This window comes from Ylistrum balloti, unplaced genomic scaffold (assembly GCF_031769215.1).
Source record: "Ylistrum balloti isolate Yb309-2 unplaced genomic scaffold, AGI_CSIRO_Ybal_v1 Utg370000, whole genome shotgun sequence".
Lineage (NCBI taxonomy): Eukaryota > Metazoa > Mollusca > Bivalvia > Pectinida > Pectinidae > Ylistrum > Ylistrum balloti.
The window spans coordinates 610,989-634,213 of record NW_026782078.1 but is presented as its reverse complement, the minus strand read 5'-3'; the positions used below and the strand labels follow the sequence as shown (position 1 = coordinate 634,213).

At 36.1% G+C, this 23,225-nt stretch overlaps 2 protein-coding genes across 2 annotated transcripts; one reads left to right on the top strand and one right to left on the bottom strand.

The window, feature by feature from the left end:
• The first annotated feature begins 620 nt into the window (after positions 1–620).
• On the top strand, positions 621–15,627 carry LOC132548056 (uncharacterized). Its single transcript, XM_060211881.1, has 15 exons — positions 621–675; positions 2,636–2,727; positions 3,104–3,175; positions 4,127–4,247; positions 5,438–5,529; positions 5,862–5,930; positions 6,197–6,359; positions 6,966–7,063; positions 8,744–8,852; positions 10,111–10,321; positions 10,776–10,801; positions 11,031–11,113; positions 14,182–14,272; positions 15,096–15,165; positions 15,444–15,627. Exons 1-15 carry the CDS (start codon positions 621–623, stop codon positions 15,625–15,627), a joined length of 1,536 nt encoding a protein of 511 aa, XP_060067864.1.
• Positions 15,628–16,054: 427 nt separating this feature from the next.
• On the bottom strand, positions 16,055–23,105 carry LOC132548106 (meprin A subunit beta-like). The gene is made up of 8 exons (XM_060211933.1): positions 23,075–23,105; positions 21,914–22,064; positions 19,624–19,805; positions 18,487–18,708; positions 18,065–18,091; positions 17,690–17,824; positions 16,743–17,011; positions 16,055–16,138 (listed from the first exon to the last, which is right to left on the bottom strand). The coding sequence occupies exons 1-8, from the start codon at positions 23,103–23,105 to the stop codon at positions 16,055–16,057; spliced, it is 1,101 nt and encodes a 366-aa protein (XP_060067916.1).
• Between the last annotated feature and the right edge of the window lie 120 nt (positions 23,106–23,225).

Here is a 23,225-nt window from a genome sequence, read left to right as displayed (position 1 = left end):
AGTATGAGAATTGTAACAATTATGATGAATTCAAATTTATGAGATAGCAACAACAACAAGTACCGACGTGTCAACAGAATCTTGGATATAACAAGGAAGCCGAAAGAAGTTTGACTTCAAACAGAGATAATAAAGCAGCTTTTCCATTCGTCATGTAAATACAGGTCATGAAAATTGAAATAAGGATTAAAAATAGCGCAAAGGCATCTTATGAACGATGGACATATCATGTTTAATATCACACAAGGTATTTATATAAATCTTGATGACGACCATACAACTTTTATATACATCAACCCCTATCATCAATCGGGTTTTTTTTTAAATTTTTGTTTTTGTTTTTTTTTTGTTTTGTTTTTTTGTTTGTTTTTTTTTTTTGTGATTCACTATTTCACCAACCTATTTCTCTATTTCTGTATCCTCTGTGACATTAAGTTGTACAATACACAGTCAAGGTCACAAAAGCAAGCAGTGCGAGATTATCATACAAGTCCCCACAACCTCAAATTTGAGATAGACAAAGGAGTAAATTGATCAGAACTCTGTTTACTTAGAACGAGCTGTTGTGTAAGAGGCCCTCGTAACTGTGTACACCTTGATAGGTACAGGTGAGATAAGGAATGGCGGCCACTACAGTGTTCTCATTTCTGTTTGTTCTGCTACATACAGCTCTAGGTGAGTAATAAAAAAAATGGTGGAGTTCTCACAGATAAGATTGACCTGTCGGTCATCATAAACAAATATATGTTTTACATAAACACCCTGGGTGTCCAGGATTGGGGGCTTGGAGTCGGGTTTTACACTTACAACATATTCTGACTTTAATTATCATGTGGATATATACAGGTACCAGGTCTGTCATCACTGGCTATTTTCTACACTAATAATTGTTTATATTACCTGCTTTCCAAACACGTTATATAAAAGCTTAGTGATGAAATGAACATCTACTGGATACTTATGACAGTCGAGAGTTTTGTACTTTAACTTAGTTTAAAGCTGTGTTTTTCGATCTGAGAACAGCCTCTGGGTTCCCCATGAATACCGTCAGAATAGACGGTATGTGTTTCAGCTAGAAACACAAAAAGCCTGTGTAAGGGTCGAATATCACATCTGTAATCTTCATCTGGCATCATTGTCGTTATTTTTAAGAGGACTTGATGAATTTCTCTCAGATTCACACGTAGATTCCTCATGGTCAATGATTATGACCATTTGGGTTCCATGCTGATAAAGACCGACATAGACGACAGATAACCTAAATGGAGTTGGACAATGAAAGTTTGTTTTAATTTTTTCTCGCAAAGCACTGGATGGACTTTTCTCGAATTTCATGCGTAAGTTCTCATTGGTCCCTTGTTGTTCCAAGCTGGTCTTGGGACTGCAGGGAAACAAAATAGCCGACTTGCGACATCTTGGATTTTGACAATTGTTATCACTTTTTCTTGATATCTTTCTAAAACATTATCTGTAGGTTGATAATTGTGTTCGATAATTGTACACTTTTAGATTTAGAAACTTATCAGAAAAACGGAAAATGCCTGACAAGCGGTCATCATTAAGTCTGACAATGAAATATCGTTATCACTACTCTTGGGAAGCCATGGTTGTAGGTGTCCCTTGGTCGCTTAGCCTGTTCCTTTAAAATCGGGACAGGTAAAAAAACCAGGCGGGCATCTTGGATTTTGAAAATGAGAGTTTGTCAGTGCTATTTCTTGGGAAGTACTGAATCTTTCTCAAACTACATATATAATTCATATATATTCCTGCTGTCCCCTAGTTCTGCCCTTTCGATTTTAGGGTTGATTTAAAAACGGCCGGAAGACATCTTGAATTTGGCAGTTAACGATTATAAACGCTATTTCAAAATTTCAAATGAATATGAGCAAAAACAGAGAAAATAAGAGAAAACATTACAAAGATTTGTAAAAACAATATATACCAAACAATGGTAGGTACCTAGAGCCCTGTGTGTTCTCTGGTTATTATAACCGATTGCTTAATTGTATCTGGACTTTCATTTTAAAATTCTTATCACATCCTATACATTGTATTAAAAGTGTTATTCTTCAAAAAAAAAAAAAAATCAAAAAAACATCTTTGTTTGGGAAACTGGAAGTTTTAGTTCATCATCATTAGATTATGGGCTATTCAAGTCGCCATTTAATCGTAGTCCGTCCGTAAATCCACAAAACAAGTACTGAATGGATTTCTCTCAGACGGATCATCTGGATTTTGACAATGAATGTTTGTTATTTCTAGAGATATTTAAATTCCTTGCAACAAAGAGAGAGAAACATGATGAAAATTCCTCTTTTTAAAGGCCCAGTAAAGATCCGACCATTGTGTGATCTCTTGTTTTCTACCAACACATCAATTAGTATAAATCGTTAGTTCATATAGCTTCATTTAACAGCGTAGGGGCTATGAGAATTCAAAAGTGAAGAGAAAATTCGGAGCAAATGTTGGAATGTTATAATGAAAGGTAACTTTACGATTTACATATACATTTACGGTAAATATTTGATCTTTTAGCACTAGATTATTTACAGGAATTGTGCATTAGATCTAGCAGAAGATGAACCACTTTGTCTCACTTAGTACTCGGTTTTTAATAATAATATTTATGTTTTAGGTCTATTTGGGGAAGGACCGCTTTGTCTCAGCTGTGATAAGGTGATTCTACCCCGTGACTGTGGTCATGTGACAAGATGTGGCATTCATGAGGTATGGAACTTCAGTACAACAGTTCATTTTTTTAACAACTATACATTCTTTCAACCGTTCATTTTTTTCATCAAATGCGCATGCTCAAGCAGTACAATATACTTCTATGTAAATGACGTATTCTGAAACGAGGGGATGTTTGTTTTGATCAATACATTTAGATGGAGCTCTTTTACGTATAAACGATACATGGAATTTAGCGCACGTGATAGTTTTGTTGCTTTTCAAGGGAATCGTAACGGAAATAATTTTCAAACTGATGCATCATAATATCAAGAGACAAACCAGATGTCTGCCAAAGTCGATGGCAGTCATCCTGGTTATTGCTGATTTGTATGTTTGGATCATAATAAGAAGCGTTGATTTCGATTTTTAGAAATGTGTAACTACAAAGTATGTGACCAGTAGCGCAGTAGTCTGGTACAGAGTTGGATGTAAGGCGGTACAGGTGAGTAGGGATTTTCCTACGCTGTCAAGTGTAGTGGGACACAGGTGAGTAAGTATACTCCTATGCTGTGAGGTGTAGTGGGACACAAATGAGTAGGGACATTCCTATGCTGTCAAGTGTAGTGGGACACAGGGGGTAGGGATTTTCCTTTGCTGTCAGGTGTAGTGGGACACAGGGGGTAGGGATTTTCCTTTGCTGTCAGGTGTAGTGGGACACAGGGGGTAGGGATTTTCCTTTGCTGTCAGGTGTAGTGGGACACAGGGGTAGGGATTTTCCTTTGCTGTCAGGTGTAGTGGGACACAGGGGGTAGGGATTTTCCTTTGCTGTCAGGTGTAGTGGGACACAGGGGGTAGGGATTTTCCTTTGCTGTCAGGTGTAGTGGGACACAGGGGGTAGGGATTTTCCTTTGCTGTCAGGTGTAGTGGGACACAGGGGTAGGGATTTTCCTTTGCTGTCAGGTGTAGTGGGACACAGGGGGTAGGGATTTTCCTTTGCTGTCAGGTGTAGTGGGACACAGGGGTAGGGATTTTCCTTTGCTGCCAGGTGTAGTGGGACACAGGGGGTAGGGATTTTCCTTTGCTGCCAGGTGTAACTTGCCACAGGTTAGAAGGGATTTTCTAATGCTCTTAGATTTAACGGGGACAAAGTGAGTTGGGGTTTTCCTATGCTGTAATGTGTGACTGGTCCACAGGTTAGTAGGGATTTCCTAATTTTCTATTATACGGCACAGGTGGCTATGGATATCCACATATTGTTAGGTGTAAGGCGGCACTGCTGAGTAAGAACACTTTCTTTACTGTCTGATTGGTTTTTGGTTTATTTTCTTGTTCGAGTTTTGATTGTACAATATACATAGGACACCATTGCAAACTAACTTGTGCGGCTACAATGGGTTTTACCTTCACTGAAGCGTAACCTGCTTACCTTTCTATCTTACAAACAATGGACAAGCTATGTGACCAACAATCTGTCAATGGACGCCGGAAGTCAGTCGGGGTCAGTGAAGCAGCTTTGTGTGTGAGTTGTTGCAACGACACTGCGCTGTGCAACCAACATGGCTGTGGAACAACAGGTAATCACTATCACCTGCATATCATAACGACACCACGATGTGTAACAACATGACCGTGGAACAACATGTAATTACAAGCACCTGTATATTATAACGACACCACGCTGTGTAACAACATGTACTTATTAACATCCGTATTTTATAACGACACCACGCTGTGTAACAACATGTACTTATTAACACCCGTATATTATAACGACACCACGCTGTGTAACAACATGTACTTATTAACACCCGTATATTATAACGACACCACGCTGTGTAACAACATGTACTTATTAACACCCGTATATTATAACGACACCACGCTGTGTAACAACATGTAATTATTAACACCCGTATATTCTAACGATACCACACTGTGTAACAACATGTACTTATTAACACCCGTATATTATAACGACACCACGCTGTGTAACATGTACTTATTAACACCCGTATATTATAACGACACCACGCTGTGTAACAACATGTACTTATTAACACCCGTATATTATAACGACACCACGCTGTGTAACAACATGTACTTATTAACACCCGTATATTATAACGACACCACGCTGTGTAACATGTACTTATTAACACCCGTATATTATAACGACACCACGCTGTGTAACAACATGTACTTATTAACACCCGTATATTATAACGACACCACGCTGTGTAACAACATGTACTTATTAACACCCGTATATTATAACGACACCACGCTGTGTAACAACATGTACTTATTAACACCCGTATATTATAACGACACCACACTGTGTAACAACATGTACTTATTAACACCCGTATATTATAACGACACCACGCTGTGTAACAACATGTACTTGTTAACACCCGTATATTATAACGACACCACGCTGTGTAACAACATGTACTTATTAACACCCGTATATTATAACGACACCACACTGTGTAACAACATGTACTTATTAACATCCGTATATTACAACAACCCTACGCCTTATAACAACATGGCTTTGGAACAACAGGTAATTACTTTCACTTGAATATTATAACGACACTACGCCTTATAACAACATGGCCGTAGAACACTAGGTATTGAAATGAAATAAGGATGAGGTATCATGAAACAGACATTGTAGTCTACAATACATGTTCCATTTAGAAATATAGTTTGATCGTGGATATCATGGAATGACAGATATATGTTTACGTGATCACAGGGTTCGATTCCAGTCATAAGATCTGTTATAATTGTGCTCAACACAGAACTCCAGGTTCGTGTGACGACATTACCGTCTGTAGCCAGGACCAGGTATGTAGTCAGATGACTAGTGAAATAACACTATTCAGATATAGATTTGTTCCTAACATAAACTAATCACTTGGACTCAAATAATTCATCAAAACATGTAAAGAAATTTGAACGAATCTGAAGGTAATTATTTCGGATCCCTGTAGTAATCGAACATCATACATGAAAATGGTCCACTGGTTATGTTATAAGAATATAGTCTATAGGTATATGTTTCATGTTATAACAATGCGGTCAAACTCGTTATCTCGAACTCGTACAACTCGAACTATTTCGTCCGTTTCGGCCGAGTACATATATAACATATTATAGTCTTTTTATTTCTATTGTAGACGTGTGTCATCACTAAGACGACATTCGGGTCCGACAACTTCTACACCAGTGGATGTTTTTCAAAGTCGGTAAGTTCAATCGTATATTCAATACGCATCATTTGTCCCTCATCATAGCCATTATGAGATCATTTCTCTTAAATACGCTTATTATTACATATATGAACCCTTATTGTGTATATATATATATACCTTTATTATATCTATGTAACCGTCATGTAATTATGTACCTTTATCATATCTATGTAACCGTCATGTAATTATGTACCTTTATCATATCTATGTAACCGTCATGTGATTATGTACCTTTAATCACCATTGGTTACCTTTTCCAGCAATGCTCTCATTCTGATATATCGATGTGCTGTGATTCTTCTCTGTGTAACGATAATCTAAATATAACGATGACGACATCGGGAATGACCACTATAAGGACTACAGTACCGTCGACAACACGTGCCGTGACAAGAGTGACAGTGCGAACGACGGAAAACACAGGTACGTCAAACATGGTGACAATCAACCTTTTATAATCGCTACAGTGATTTCATTGAGAAACGTTTTTTTTTTCTTTGTGTGATATGAAGCTGGACGTGTTTGTTGCTCGTTAATATGCTTGTTGGTCGCGTTCTTGTATGCATTGTTTTCATTTGAGAACGTGACATTCCTTACTTGGATTGACCTTGTATGCCAAGTTTTCATTTGAGAACGTGACATTACTAGTGAAGAGAACACTGACAAATACAACATCGATGACAAAGTTTGATATAAAAATCCCCAGGGACACGTATAATAGTGAAGTGAAAGGAAATGCGTTTTAATTAGCATCAAAGTGCCATGTAAACTATAAATAAAATGTCACATATGAGAAAAACAAATCTTAACAATAAATTCGAAGTCACCTCCAACAGAACCGGGTGTTAAACTAGTCTTTCAGTTTGTGTTGTTAAAATGTAATATTTTCGGAAATTATACTAAATGCAATACACCAGCAGTACTTTAAATGAAATGATATCAAAATATATTGTTACAGCGTCAACATTTTAAACTTAAGAGGACAAATTATATCATTCTGCTTAACAATTTTCTGGTATTTTTTCTCAGCTGCTACTTGTGCATCAGGCTGGATCGTCGACACGTTCAGTGGTGTCCAGTACTGTAGACACGACGATGTAGGATTGAGATCATGGAATGAAGCGAAGGTAGGACTGATTGCGTGGTACGTGTCTAAGGGCTAATATCGAGGCATACGGCTGTGGTAGGGTTGATGTCATGGTTAAGTAAGTCAGGTGTGACGTTTTGTTTTTTTAAAGGAGGAAATCAAGCTTGTTGTGTGGCTAAGATAGGATTGATGCTGTGGAATGTTGCAAGGGTAGGGCTGATGTTGTGGAATGTGGCGAGCTGTGAATGAGCTATGTGCTGTACTTGTTCTGTTTTCGAAGTATGTAGTTCCGATGGTGTTGATGTCGTGGTATGAGACTATGATACTGCTGATATCGTAGTATGAGGCTATGGTTGTGCTGATATCGTGGTATGAGGCTTTGATGGTGCTGATATCGTGGTATGAGGCTATGGTAGTGTTGATATCGTAGTATGAGGCTATGGTAGTTCTGATATCGTAGTATGAGGCTATGGTAGTTCTGATATCATGGTATGAGGCTATGGTAGATCCGATATCGTGGAATGAGGCTATGGTAGTGCTGATATCGTAGTATGAGGCTATGGTGTTGCTGATATCGTGGTATGAGGCTATGGTGTTGCTAATATCGTGGTATGAGGCTATGGTGGTGCTGATATCATGGTATGAGGCTATGGTAGTGCTGATATCTTGGTATGAGGCTATGGTGGTGCTTATATCGTGGTATGAGGCTATGGTGGTGCTTATATCGTGGTATGAGGCTATGGTAGTTCTGGTATCGTGGTATGAGACTATGTTAGTACTGATATCGTGGTATGAGGCTATGGTAGTGCTAATATCGTGGTATGAGACTATGGTAGTGCTGAAATCGTGGTATGAGACTATAGTAGAGCTGATATCGTGGTATGGGTCATTTTGTTCATATTTTGATATAGATTTATTGAATTAGAGTGTGAATTATGAATATGAAGACATATTGGTATTTTCTTTTTTATAACACAATAAGCAAATTGTGTCAAATATGTAAAAAGTAAATGTTTTATTTCAGGAAAACAAAACGCATGTGAGCATTAGAATTCTTTTTACGTATTGAAAATATCTCATATGATCTATTTTAATACATTTAATACGCTTGTACATGAAGTACACACTGTCTATAACGGGCAACAGTACTAGAATATTTCCATAGTTATTCCAAACATACGTGTAGCTCTGTCTCAGGTTTTGAGCTAATTTTGTTTAACATGTTTTCATATTGATTGATATTTGAAATGAAGTTTTGATAGTTCCTGTTACTGATGATGTAACATGTTATTTTCGTCTCTATAGAGTGTTGCTATGTGATTGGCTGATCAGTTGTTAAGAAATCGAAATGTTAAATATACAGTCTTGGTCTATTCTAAAGAGTAGATATGAATAACAAAGTATATATGTACTGTACAGTCAAAACAGTATTTTGTGACATGAATATTTTATCACAAGACGAAATATTTATAACCCGATTTAAAAATATGCTTATTAATATAAATTTCAAGTGGTTTAAAATAAAAATAAAAATAAAAAAAAAAAAAAAAAAAAAACATACCATACAATGAAACCGTAGTATTGCTATGTAATGTGACAATATCTTATATTGATTCATTTAAAAATAATCAGTGTTTTTATGGATGGATTGGTGATTTGTGACTGGTATTTCTCAAAATTATAATATGTTTTAAATCGTTCATTTATTCTTGGAGGACAGGCCATTTGTGAAAGAAACCACAGTCATCTACCAATCGTCGATTCGATCGAACAAATTACCTTTATATTTCTTCGACTGAAAGATATTCAGCCATCTACATTAAGGAACGGTGAGACCATGCTCTTATACTTATAGTACCACGTGATACTTTTGGCGGGAACGGGCATACGATAATGGCAGTTTCGGCAAACCTCTTTACCATAACTGTAACCCTAACTAAGTTTATGAAGAAACGACAAGCCTTTTAATGATAGTCCTAACAGCAATCGATAAATTGGAAGGCACACTTAAAAGATAGCTGTTGATCCGTACACTTGAGTTTGAAATGGTGTAGTTCTATAGTACACAGTTATCTGTATGGCTATTTGTTACATTGTATGGTGTAGTTCCATTGTATGGTGTAGTTCTATTGTACACAGTTATCTGTATGGCTTTTTGTTACATTGTATGGTGTAGTTCTATAGTACACAGTTATCTGTATGGCTATTTGTTACATTGTATGGTGTAGTTCTATAGTACACAGTTATCTGTATGGCTATTTGTTACATTGTATGGTGTAGTTCTATAGTACACAGTTATCTGTATGGCTATTTGTTACATTGTATGGTGTAGTTCTATAGTACACAGTTATCTGTATGACTATTTGTTACATTGCTTGGTGTAGTTCTATAGTACACAGTTATCTGTATGACTATTTGTTACATTGTATGATGTAGTTCTATAGTAAACAGTTATCTGTATGGCTATTTGTTACATTGCATGGTGTAGTTCTATAGTACACAGTTATCTGTATGACTATTTGTTACATTGTATGATGTAGTTCTATAGTACACAGTTATCTGTATGGCTTTTTGTTACATTGCTTGGTGTAGTTCTATAGTACACAGTTATCTGTATGGCTTTTTGTTACATTGCATGGTGTAGTTCTATAGTACACAGTTATCTGTATGGCTATTTGTTACATTGCATGATGTAGTTCTATAGTACACAGTTATCTGTATGACTATTTGTTACATTGCTTGGTGTAGTTCTATAGTACACAGTTATCTGTATGGCTATTTGTTACATTGCATGGTGTAGTTCTATAGTACACAGTTATCTGTATGGCTATTTGTTACATTGTATGGTGTAGTTCTATAGTACACAGTTATCTGTATGACTATTTGTTACATTGCTTGGTGTAGTTCTATAGTACACAGTTATCTGTATGGCTTTTTGTTACATTGCTTGATATGTTTGTGTAAATATTTTGTTTAGATATGCTTGTATACTCAATGTTTTACAAGTCAACAGTACAGACGTGTTCTGTGTTGTAGATTTTGTACTTGCACAGGATCACAGAATTAAATATCAAACATTAATTACAGTATGGTTAGATGGCACCGATGCTAGCAGGGAAGGTTACTGGATGTGGAGTTCAACAGGTCAGCTGATTTCCAACCTATTTTGGGGTATCGCACAACCTGATAACTATTACGGCTCTCACTCGGAAAACTGTCTGATGTATGGGGAGGAGTATGGTTGGACATATAACGACGCAAAGTGTGACAGAAAAGTCAGCGTGTTATGTCAACATGGGTAACGAACTTTTGTCATGTATACACAAGTACAAATATGAATTCAAACACCTTACATCTCCCAACATTAGGGTATGCATCTGTTTTAATGCAGTTCAGGAAATCCCATCGCATTTTTACTGTTGGCAAAAATAAATACAAATGCATTCCAGAAGATCACAATTTTCCCCCAAATATAACAACGCAAACAACATACACTTGAGGCAATGCTCGCATTTTGAGGAGATTGGTCAGGTATTTTATCATCATTTAACAAGTGTAAGTAAGTGATCTAGAGGGACAGTGGTCAACGTATAACAATGCCTAGAATACTCGTCACTTTCAACAAGAAAATCTGTCGGTTGAAATCACATTTACCAGTTATGATGGAAAGCATTTTCGTGCCTACAAACATGAAAGAAGCTGAGAAATTTTCCCCTCTTTCTTTTAACATATGATACATTTATTTTGAACAGGTTGCCTCCAATGCCTCAATATCCAGGTAACACTTGTATTACGATTCGTTAAATGATAATGTCGAAATGGTTTTCTCGGCGTTTTGCATAGACACGTATCCATCATAACATCATTATTTTTGTATTCTGAGTTCTACTGATTTCATTTTACATACAAAGAAATGACATGTACTCAACAGACTTCGGTCAATTTTAATTTATATCCAAAGCTGTTCCTATGAAATAAACGTTTGGATATTTTTGTCAACCTTTTAGCGTGCCCAGGAGGAAACTGGGTTGAACACTTGGACCGAATGTATTGTATCGTACCATCTACTTTTACTTGGCATGACGCGAAGGTAAGAGCTAAGTCAGCGGCTTAAACCAGTAGTAGTTCACTTACGACAAAATAGCTGTATGATAAATTAATAAGCTCTACTCTATCTAATTATAAATCGGTTTTGAAAGGTACTGAGCATCCTTTTAAACTGGTGGTAGTCACTGCTAGTGAACATTCCGAGGTCACCTGTAACAACGTGTAAATTTATACAGAAACAATAAATGTTGCTCAGCATGGAATAAAAAATTATGAACTTGGTTGAATCACGAGACAAGTGCACAACCTCATCGATATTCTGACATAATTTTGAGTTTTGAAATATAGGCCCATAGCATCACCAGCGAATCCTTAAAAGACGAAACAGATGTTTAGTGCAGTTTATGTCTTAATTTGGTTCTACTGTGTCTATTTCTGATTAAAAGACTTATCAAAACAGGTTACAAAGACCTTGCTAATTCGTTTAATTTCACCTTCAGATACATTGATAACGTGTTGTCTTGTTGACATGAACATGGACAGTTTTCCATCAAGCTGTATGATAAACGTGATGATTTCAATTTCCCTAGAGTGAATTTCCGTTTTCTGAATAGCAGTATCCCTGCATCTCTAACCTATGATATTTACATGTCACAGTTGATTCAATATTCAAGGACCTGTTCCCATTATCACGATTTTCTTGCTAAAAGTGGTCATCTGACCGACAACCACGTAAGACAAGGTTTCAAAAAATGCAAACTGCTTGATTACGGTTGTCATAGTGATCTCATTTGGAAATCTTCTATATCTTTGTGTGACATGAAGCTGGACTTATTTGAGCCTCGTTAGTTTTCCAGTTAGTTCCGATGTTTTACAGCTTGGTTTGAAAACATGACATTACTTACTTGTATTGACCAAAGTTTAAATGACCGTTATCGGCGATGAAGACGCTTAACCTTCCCGAACACCTGATCTTATACTTTCAGGAGTAAATCTTTCTTTAATCCAAGTTTTTTGTAACTTGAGCTTGAATTATGATTATATTGCCATATTGGTATTTTGTGTCTTTGATACAATATCAAAACTTTACTCTAGATTTGGTAATTACTAAAACTACGTTCATCAGGGTTAAAAAAAATATCGAAAATTTGACGCATTATAACTACTGACACAAGAAAATAATTACACAACAGTAATTTATCCGCAATTATTCTCAATAGTCCATTTTGTTCCTCTGATGGTGGAATAATCGTTTTTAAAGCGTCTGTCACAGACATACCAAAGCACTACACCAATCTTTTAATTATGTGTTTAGCTGGCGACTGTTATTTCTGTGTACCAGTGTTTTATACAGATGTTATCATTGTTTAATATTGCACGCTGGGAGAGTGATTGCCTTGTCAAATTTCACCTTAATTGATGTAGGGGAATTGTTTTGTAAAGTGTTGCGCCTATGTAGACTATGACAGATCCCCACAGGTGTATTGCTTAATTTTAGAAATCAAATACATATCGAATGCATTCATTAGTCAGCATCAGAAGAATATTCTCTTTTCTGAACCCCATCGTGAAACCTTTGGGACCACGCTGTCTAGATGGTCCACCCCTATATCAAGACAACTTTGTTACGCAAGTTACACCGCATACATAGACCAAGGATATGGTACAAAAGACACGCAAGTGAATTAAACTTTTAATACAAATAAAGAAAAGATACAGTAGAACCAAACAATGAAACTACATCATACAGCTATTTCATCTTCCTAGGACTCATGATGTTAATGTTGATGGTCAAATTGTTAAAACTTGTAGGCAACTGAAGAAAATCCAAAGTGATCGAAAAAATCTAGAATTGTTGATAGGAAGGCGCACCTGCTCTATAATTCAGTAAATTTGGTAATTTTCGTATATCTGATATTTCAAATAAATCATCTAGTACATGTGTGTATTCTGAACAAAGTTACAACCAGATCCGTAATTACTGGGACACATAAACATTAAATAGTAATATAAACGGACAAAACACTTGGTCTTTGATATAAAAATGTAGTGTCAAGTGTATGGTGAATTCACTCCCTTCTTGTCTCTGTGATAGGCGAGTTCTCTTTGCATTAGTTTACCAACATATAACACGTGCCACTACAGGTAGTAGCTCATACAACCTTAAAAGGATTGTACAACATAACTAAATGACACATTAAGAGCAAATTAAGAAGCAGATACAACACAGCTAAATAATGTGAATGACTCTGCATCATACAAATGTTTCGTCGTTCTATGTCTCATTAACTTGAGACCTAATTTCTTTAGACTAAGGAGGAGACCATGGGAATTCAAAATTGGTCGATATAATGTTAAATTCATATTCCCGTTCATTTGATAAATCCCATTATTTTCAGTACGAGATGATTTCGGAAGACGCAAATTATATTTATCTGTGACATTTTTGCCAGTGAAATATAGGAATTTATCAATTTGATTAAAACTTGTATTACTGCAGTTATTACAAGATATTATATATTCATCAGTGATGATTTATCTTTTCCAGTGATACATCTTACATAGATTTGACCAACCAGAGTGTTGCTATCTACTTACTACAATAAAGTTTTCCTGTTCGGAAGAAAATAAAGCGATGGTTAATGAAGATGTTTTTTTATCAGATAATTCTAGTGTACATTTCTTTTTTTTTCCGAAATTACATAAACAGTTTTGCAAGCGATTCTTACCGGATAACAGCGTAAGATGGTAGAATACAACGTACAACAATCTGTTCAAAATGGCGTCGTCTTGTCAACTGTCATATAACCCGCTAATATTTCCCAATTTTTTTAGGTTTATTTTGTCTTTGGATAGGCCTTTCCCTTAATTTTCATTCAAAATATTTTTTAATTATGTTTTCCCGTTTAAAATCATACATATTTCACTTTATGTTAAAAATATAAAAATTCTGTCGTACTCGTGAGATATATCTGATATTACACGGGAAACCATTAGATATTCTATATTTATTTGCAAAACACTACTTTTCAAATAAATTAGACAGTGGCATGCAAATAACAGTATGTCTTTAATGTATATTCATGGATATATTTAACTTATGTACAACAGGCATTTTGTACCAAACTGACAGCCCATCTTCCAATCGTAGAATCAGCCAGCGAGGATAGTTATCTACGAAGCCTTGTAGCTCACGGGGACGGTAATTTCATAGTTGATTATTTATTTTTTTGTTCCTATTAGCATTTCTCTACTGTTGCCCTCTAACAAAGTTTAGAAGTCAGAAATTATTTTAATGACTTCTGGAAAAGTGTTTTTATTCCAGTTTTATATATATTAAAGATGTCTTAATTTACATTTACCTATTTCGATAGTAAAACTGATATGCACGGCTATCCATAAGTGATGATTCCGATCACTACTTTCCATTTCTAGATAGCCACCACCCTCTTCCCCGACCTATGGTGTAACAGGTGATTTACCAGGTGGCAGATAAACTCCCAATAAAAAATGCACGCAGATTAATTGTCCTCACCAGTATCTAATTTGAGAACATGGTGTTTAATTGTGGAATATAAAGTTAGAAGTGTTCGATGCTAGTTGGTATACATCGCGGTATCGTAAGAGTTAAACTTGAACTCATTTGAGAACATTACTTTCATGAATTTACCCAGATTAACTCGACGGGTGTCGCCAAGAATACCCATACTCCCCCAGATTTCATGATCTTTTCTCCTTGTACTCTTTCAACAGTCTTATCGATTTTCAATTTGAATTGTCGTGTCGATTTTTTACAGGTATGCATTTTCTAAATGTACACCGGAGGACATAAAATTGCTTTGATTTAATCTAGATTTGTATGGAAATTGCCTTTAACATATTAGAAGATGATTTAGTACTTTACTTGTATCACTTGTTTATGGCTATACCATGACTATTTACACGCTTGAATAACTGTTTTGCTTCAATAAATGTGAGTTGTATGTGCCAGAAAAATTATCATGGTAAACGTCATCAATTTGTAGTTTGGATTGATGGAACAGAAGAAGGGCACGTCGGTATTTTTAAATGGAGTTCAACAGGCACAGAGATTAAGTAGGTATAGAAGAATAACATACCGTAAAGAAATTGTCTGCAATCCTCTAATTGTAAAACTGGTTCAAACCATGTATTCAAACAAAAATTTTCTACACGTCATCTTGTCAAGACATAGTAGGTCTCCTTTTCAAGTTCTTCTGGTTTGCTTTCTTAAGTACAGAGTATTCTTTAGTGAACATTGGCTCTATTTAAGAGTGTCGAATAAATAAACATATTGTTGCACTTAATTATGTTAATTATGTAACTAATATTCATGGTTTGTTTCTGGCGTGTAGGTTCACAAATTGGTTTCCTGGGGAGCCAAATAACTACCTCAACCAAATGGAAAATTGTATAGAGTTTGGAGAGACGTATGGATGGCGGTGGAACGACGCCCCGTGCTACAGTAGTAGGACAACTATCAACAAAGTCATATGTGAACGGTTCAAAGCATTGGCGCCATCAGCAGTGATAGGATGATAATAAAATCTTATTGCTACTTACTAAAGCATGTGTTTGAGATATTATTTCTATGTATGATGGAATTATAGAACAGATCCAGATCAGACCACCTGCCATAAATAATTTAGTCAACACTTAAGTTCGCTATTTGTATGCGTAAACCCTTGTATTTACGGGTATCACGTTGGTAACATAATTTGTCTCCTTGAAATCCGCCTTCGTTTTTCGATGTGGTTTGTATCATTGCGTTATTTACAAAAAATTTTAGATAAGTTTTAGCAGTGATCTAGCTTGATTCTTTCGTTTGATAATTTAACACATATACTCAATATAGATTTATCACAATTATTTATTTACTGACTTTACAAACAAGTGGAGTTTGATTATAGTAGAATAAACACGTTGTTTGTTAGAGATGTAAGTCTTCTGTTTTCATTGACGAAGTTTAAGAACAGACTCCAGGGTAGATCTGGACATCATCGATTGCTACACCACCAGCCTCGTTCTCGATATAACCTTCGATGTATACCTGCAAAAGTACGAAGTATGAACAGAACCACTAATAGAAAAACAAATTAATTATAAAAGGGATGGTAAACATGAATAATAATTTGGTTTGTTATGGAGACGGAAGAAATTCTAGGTACAGCGATGAATTACAAAAAAGAAATTGTTAAAACACCAATTGATTTCATTTCTGGTAGATAAAGAAGACACATATTACAGAACACGATCATTGGAAGGTTCGATGAATACACGCAAACTGTTACAGAAATTAAATAAGTGTGTTAGCAGATGGAATTAAGTTAGAGACGATAGGGACGCAATGTTTTAAAAGCAACCTAATTACATTTTATAGGGTCATCTACTTCCAAATAATCATTTACGGAATCAGGTTTATATCCTATAACGTTAATGGAATTCCATAATCCACAAGGGGAATATCTACACGTAAGAAAAGGTCAGGTTGTTTTAACCTTTATCATGTATTATCCGTGTTTGCGAATCAGCTGTTCAAGTAAATGTTTATTGTGCTACCTTATACACTATCCACTATGCTACAAAACAGAGATTAAGCTACTTATGAAGGATGCATTGATTAGTACCGTGTTATTTGTTAATATTTTACTCACTCTCCACTTATGATCTATTTTGGAGGAGTATGTCCTGTATTGGTACCAGCCACCGTTCACATTGCTTCCGTGATTGGTCCTTCTAGAGGATAGAGTAGTTTCACTGTCAGTGACGTAGTCATACATCCTCACGGTCAAGGTTGCGGAAGAGTTTCCAACGATGAAATAGTGCATTGCGATGCAGTACTCACCCGGTTGTATCTCTCTGGCTGATAGTAATCGAGATGTTTGGTTGGCATGTCCAGTACCGTTTGCATATAAGTAGTATCCTAATGAGAATTACATATGTAAGATGTAACTTCAGTTATATAGCATTATAAAAATTATAACTTGATACTATACTTAAACATCGTTTATCATCATTTGTCTTTTTATATTGTTTTCGGCCTTGAATTTCATTTCTGCAAGTGATACAAATAAGATATATTATCGCTTCTTGTCAGAGATACTTAAACGACCGACTTGAGGGAGGAGACACTATTTACTTACTCCACCTTCTTAAGCAATTAGCACAACAACAGTTAATTGACCACTTCCTTTTGGTAGAACGATTCTTTTTTTTTATTTCTTTTATTTTTGAAAAGTTTCATAATTTTTATAGATATTGACATCTACATGTGCAACACACTTTCCCATACATCATCCTCATCCTCATCATCATCATCAACCATCGTCATCATCTGTATCTCATTAAATAACAACAAGAACGATTCTTGGAGGGGCGAGCATATATCAATACCGTGATCAGCCCAGGAACAATGTATCTACAACCATCAGCGCAGGGATAATATAGTACTCTCTCAAGTGAGCAGCTCAAGGACAGTTTGTACTTTTTTATTCGAGTAATCGGCTTAGGGACAATTCAATACACTTTCACTCGAGTGCAATGGTCAGGGACGATTCAGTAATTTTTACTCGAGCGATCGGCTCAAGGACAGTTAACTCACCACTTCCACTTGAGTGATCCGCTACAGGACCGTTATGACCTAAGGGTGAACTTTGTCTGACCCACTTGAACTCATCCAGGTAATCATCGGCAAGATTGCACAAAATATTTTCAAAGTTGCAATCTACCGCAAAGGCTGCAAAGACAAAAAGGCCACATGGTCAATGGTTAAATAATTAAGGACAGTTAAGCAATTACCGTTATATGTGGATTTATTAGTCATATTGTCTATTCTATTGCATACTCTGAGTACCTTTTACAATTACATAGATGGTGTTACTTTTAAGAGACAGTCTTGCCAAATACCAAAAACAAAACAACAAAAAAACAACTACATTCAAAAAAAGACTTCATGTTGTGCGTCAAAATTACAAACCTGGACTTCCAATGATGTGCGAAGTATCTGTAATGATAAAAAAAATAATAAAACAAAAACAAAAAAAAAAACAAAAAAAAAAAAAAAACCAGAAAAGTACGTCCAATATGTACTTTGATTAAACTAATTTACAATATTCAGCTGAATTGGTTCATTGACACGGGAAAGGCAGAATACATGCATCGCCTAAATAATTTCTGTAAATATGCAGCTTTATCTGTACATTGCCACTTCTTTATATAACAATGATTCAGTATCCCCATGGGTACATTAGTGCATTGCCTGTGTTTTCTATAACAATTACTGAGTACCTTCATGGCTACATTTACACATTGACTGTAGTACTTTGTATAACTATTATGGAGTACATGTATATCCATGGTTACATTTGTACATCACTGCGATAATTACTGAGATATTACCATGGCCACATATGTAGAGGGTCTGTACTTTGAGAACATCATGATAACTTAGCGTGTGTGTGTTCCCGAAGCTGACCCCAGATAAAACCGCGCTGATTGTAGGACTTGTGTGATCCTTAGCAAAGGCGTAGGGATTGAAATGAGTGATTGATTCGAAGTCATACGGGAACCCTAGAAGGTCTGTTTCACTCGCTGGGATCTTTGCAAACATTGGTCTTGCCGCTGAAATAAATATCAGAGTTTGGGGAAATGCCATTTATAAAGACCACTGCGTAACTAAATATGGTTTCTTGATCAGAATTGAGTGAAGTATAAGTTGCAAATTGTATACAAGTAATTGGTAAGGATATTAAAAAAGTATCTACAAACATCTTCACCTGGTCTGATTATGATAGAACAGTGTATCATTCTGAACATGTCTTTGTCTCCATTCCTTATGTTCATCTTCATAGGGTTTTTTTTTATCGTTTTAAAAATAGTTGCATTGACACTTCTATATTTTGCCATATGCTACTGATCCCTGTCTCTGGTGTACTTACCGTCCTGTACGTTGTCCATGTGTACCTGTATGTACTGGTCCCTGTCACTGGTGTACTTACCGTCCTGTACGTTGTCCATGTGTACCTGTATGTATTGGTCCCTGTCACTGGTGTACTTACCGTCCTGTACGTTGTCCATGTGTACCTGTATCGAGTGGTCACTCTCTGGTGTACTTACCGTCCTGTACATTGTCCATGTGTACCTGTATGTACTGGTCCCTGTCTCTGGTGTACTTACCGTCCTGTACATTGTCCATGTGTACCTGTATGTACTGGTCCCTGTCTCTGGTGTACTTACCGTCATGTACGTTGTCCATGTGTACCTGTATGTATTGGTCCCTGTCACTGGTGTACTTACCGTCATGTATGTTGTCCATGTGTACCTGTATGTACTGGTCCCTGTCTCTGGTGTACTTACCGTCATGTATGTTGTCCATGTGTACCTGTATGTACTGGTCCCTGTCTCTGGTGTACTTACCGTCATGTACGTTGTCCATGTGTACCTGTATGTATTGGTCCCTGTCACTGGTGTACTTACCGTCATGTATGTTGTCCATGTGTACCTGTATGTACTGGTCCCTGTCTCTGGTGTACTTACCGTCTTGTACGTTGTCCATGTGTACCTGTATGTACTGGTCTCTGTCTGGTCTCTGATGTTCATGGAACAAGCCCATTGTGAGCAATAGTAGAGACATTATATCCCTTTTGAACATACAGCTGTCAGTGAGATAGAGTCTCTGTCGATCTCCGGCCATACCAATGTGATCTGTTTTGCACACTCTGGATGGAAATTAAATATTGAGCAGGTTTTAAAACTTTCTTAATCATAAAGATGTATGGACATGTTACGACAACAAACGTAAGCTCAGTTATACTCCTAAGAACGTACAACCTTCGTTAAAGGACCGGTCGATTGACATAGAAATGGCAATTTCAACAAAATATACAGGAGACAAGTATAGATCAGGGACAACAACTTGTCTGACATGAATTTTAAAAACAATAATGATAGTAATAAAAAAGAGTGTTACCCTCAGTATAGATTTATGCGAGACCTATTGCAATTCAACATATGAAAAATTAAAAATGAGCTGAAATAATAGTGATTGAAGTGTTAGATAATGACAACTCTTTCCATTGTATCTATAATATGCACGGCTTATCAGAAGCCGTTTAATACGTTTCAACAAGTTTTAAAGTAAAATAATCGTTGTATGAAATAGGAAAAAGTTTTAAGGTAAAATAATCGCTATATGAAATAGGAAAAAGACTGATAAGAGACATATTAGATATACATATTATCTATTAGTCTTATCTCATCTCTAATGTGTATTCTCAGGGCCTCCATCGGCACTCAAGCGTATCGCTACTGATAGAGTAAAACGAAAGGAAGTAACTCTGGGTGATTAGGATCGGGAAGGTACGGGATTCCTCGTTCATATCAATGATTTCATATCTGTAGTACCACGGTTTGAGAAAATAATAATTATTCTTAATTGTACAATAATCATTGCGTATCCCTATGGATACAAGTATTCATTGCCTGTAGTTCTTTTATCATGGACTATCTCCGTGGTTACATTGGTACATTGCCTGTATCATATATAACAAATATACACCAATAGTAACATTTGTAACAAAAAAAATCATTTTCAATAAACAAAGGATCCCAATATTTAGCTGGAAGGTTTCTTGGATGAAGCCAAACAATATTGTAATTGCTTTCGAATCGCTTTATATCAACAGCTAAAAGGCTAAGTATCATGACTTTGATGGTCAAAATATCTAGCGTCATGATATTTTTTTTATTTGTACTTTGGATGAAGCTCGAAAAAACGTATTCAACGTCGTAGATATCAAATTTGTTAAAACTATCTAATTTCCTCATATTATAAACCAAAGGCCAAGGATCATGATTTTTGTGAAGATTGAGAAAAGAAATGACTTTGACTCATGCTCAAGTTCTTAAGTCCTTAGAAGGATTTATTCTGATTAAGAATGCTTAGGATCATAATAACTGGATCATAAGTTCTTAGGATGAGGCTCACCAATTCTGGGAAAAGAAATGATGACAGAGGTCAAATTGTATCAAAACCTGCCAATGGCTTTAACAAACTGCTTCGAGTCTCATACATATTTCCTGTAAGACGGTAAAATGAACCTACCGTAAGATAGATCCTTGTTTTCGATATTGACTTAACGTTTACTTTGTTGGATGGACCTACCCCCAGTAAGCTGGTAATGTTTCTAGTCCCGGAGTATCTATTTGCCAAACAGCTTGAAAAACAAGTGACTGTCGTTTATGGAAAAACTTCCTATGCAACAGCAATTATGAAGCGCTGGAAGAAGAAACCAGCGTGGCAGAATGATTAGAGGATGATGATCAGCTGAGTGTTGTAGTTGGGAGGATTTGTTAGGGGGAAATGTTTGATCGATTGGATACCAATGGCCGGTAAACTGGAGGGAACACGTGTGAAATTGGAAGGGACGATGTTCAAGAAATTAATCAGTTTGAAACCAAATATCTTGTGTTTCCTGTGAGAGGTTTCAAGTCGCTTTGGTATCCCTTCGTCACATACTATTAAATATTAATCTGAATAGTGGCATCATCAAATGTTTGGATTTACAGTTCTTTTGAAAAAGATGATTATAGAATTTAGAAATTTACAGGGTTGTTGAAACTCCCAACAAAGATTATGGTGTTTCAAATTTATCTCGCTCGCCTCCCAAGTTTCAGCAAATTAGGCCCGAGGTATCACTAGGAGAGCGTACCAAATGTAGCCGGTTAATTCATTATTGGGATTTACTGGCAATAAAGCTGTTATTCAAATGTATATATTTTCTGTTTATACACTGTCTATACGCCGTACTACGTGATAATAACTAACCCATCTGAAGCCAACGTTATAAACAGGTAGTCCGCCCGGTCACGGAATTGTCCTTCCTTCTTCTGGAAGGTGAAGCAGTTCCCTCTGTCAGTGGCGACATCATGTTCAATCTCCCGCATTGAGTCCTCAATTACAGCTATCTGTGAATTCTCTGTGAAAATTGTTAACATCACAATAAAGCACGCATTTATAAACATAAAAAAACTTCTTTACAAAAAAGTCATCACTTATTTCCACAACAAAATGCTCATCATTTGTTAACCCAGTCGAAAAGCAATAATTCATAAAATAGTCTTTATTGTTTTGCACAACATAAAGTCCATAATTAAAACAAATAAAGAAAATACCAACATGGCAACAAGATCACAATTCAAACAAAAATTCCATAAAACTAGGGCCAAGTATGAACTTAAGAAACATTTACACATAGACTTCTGAATAAGAACAAGCAGAATAAGTCCAGGTGTTTCGGAGGAGTACGCGTCTTCTGCTTCATCGACGAAATCCACCATGTAAACCTTGGTCAATCCAAGTAAGTAATGAGAACAAGGTGTACAACAACGGAACCAACAGGCAAAGTAACGAGCATCAAATGCATCCAGCTTCATTTCGTACATAGAAATAGAATATTTCTCAATGAGTTCACTATGGCGACCATAAAAGTTTCCCGCAATTTTCATCAATCTGAATCTTTGGAACCCTTGTGTTACGTGTTTTTAAGTTATTTGACGACTTGCACGAAAACCGTGATAATGGAAACAGACCGTTGCTAGATGCAGGGATATTGCTATCCAGAAATGAAATATTCACTATAGAAAAATTGAAATCATCACGTTTATCACACAGCTTGATGGAAAGCTGTCCATGTCATTGTTATCATTTATTCACACAGCAAAATGGTCATCATTTGTTTACACAACCAAATACTCATCACAAGTACACATACAGAGAGTAGTGACATGCTTGCAGGAACTGTTGGTATCAAAATGTATAACATAACAAATATTGACTCCGTCTCATACACTAACTTGCTATTAGCTGTATTGTTTGATGATCAAACGGTAACAATTCAAAATAATAAAACGAAAATTGCTTTAATCAAAGAAATTCGAAATTAATATATAATGAAATAAAAATGAATGCATAACCAGTTTTACTCACCGATCAGACTACTTATCTGATAAACCATCATTTCTCGCTCCCATAGCTTGTTTTTGTCACTCAAAACATTTCTCACCTACAAGAAATTATAGCATTACACTACATTACAATAAAGAAATTTCATCATTAAAAGAAAGTCAAATTTTATCAT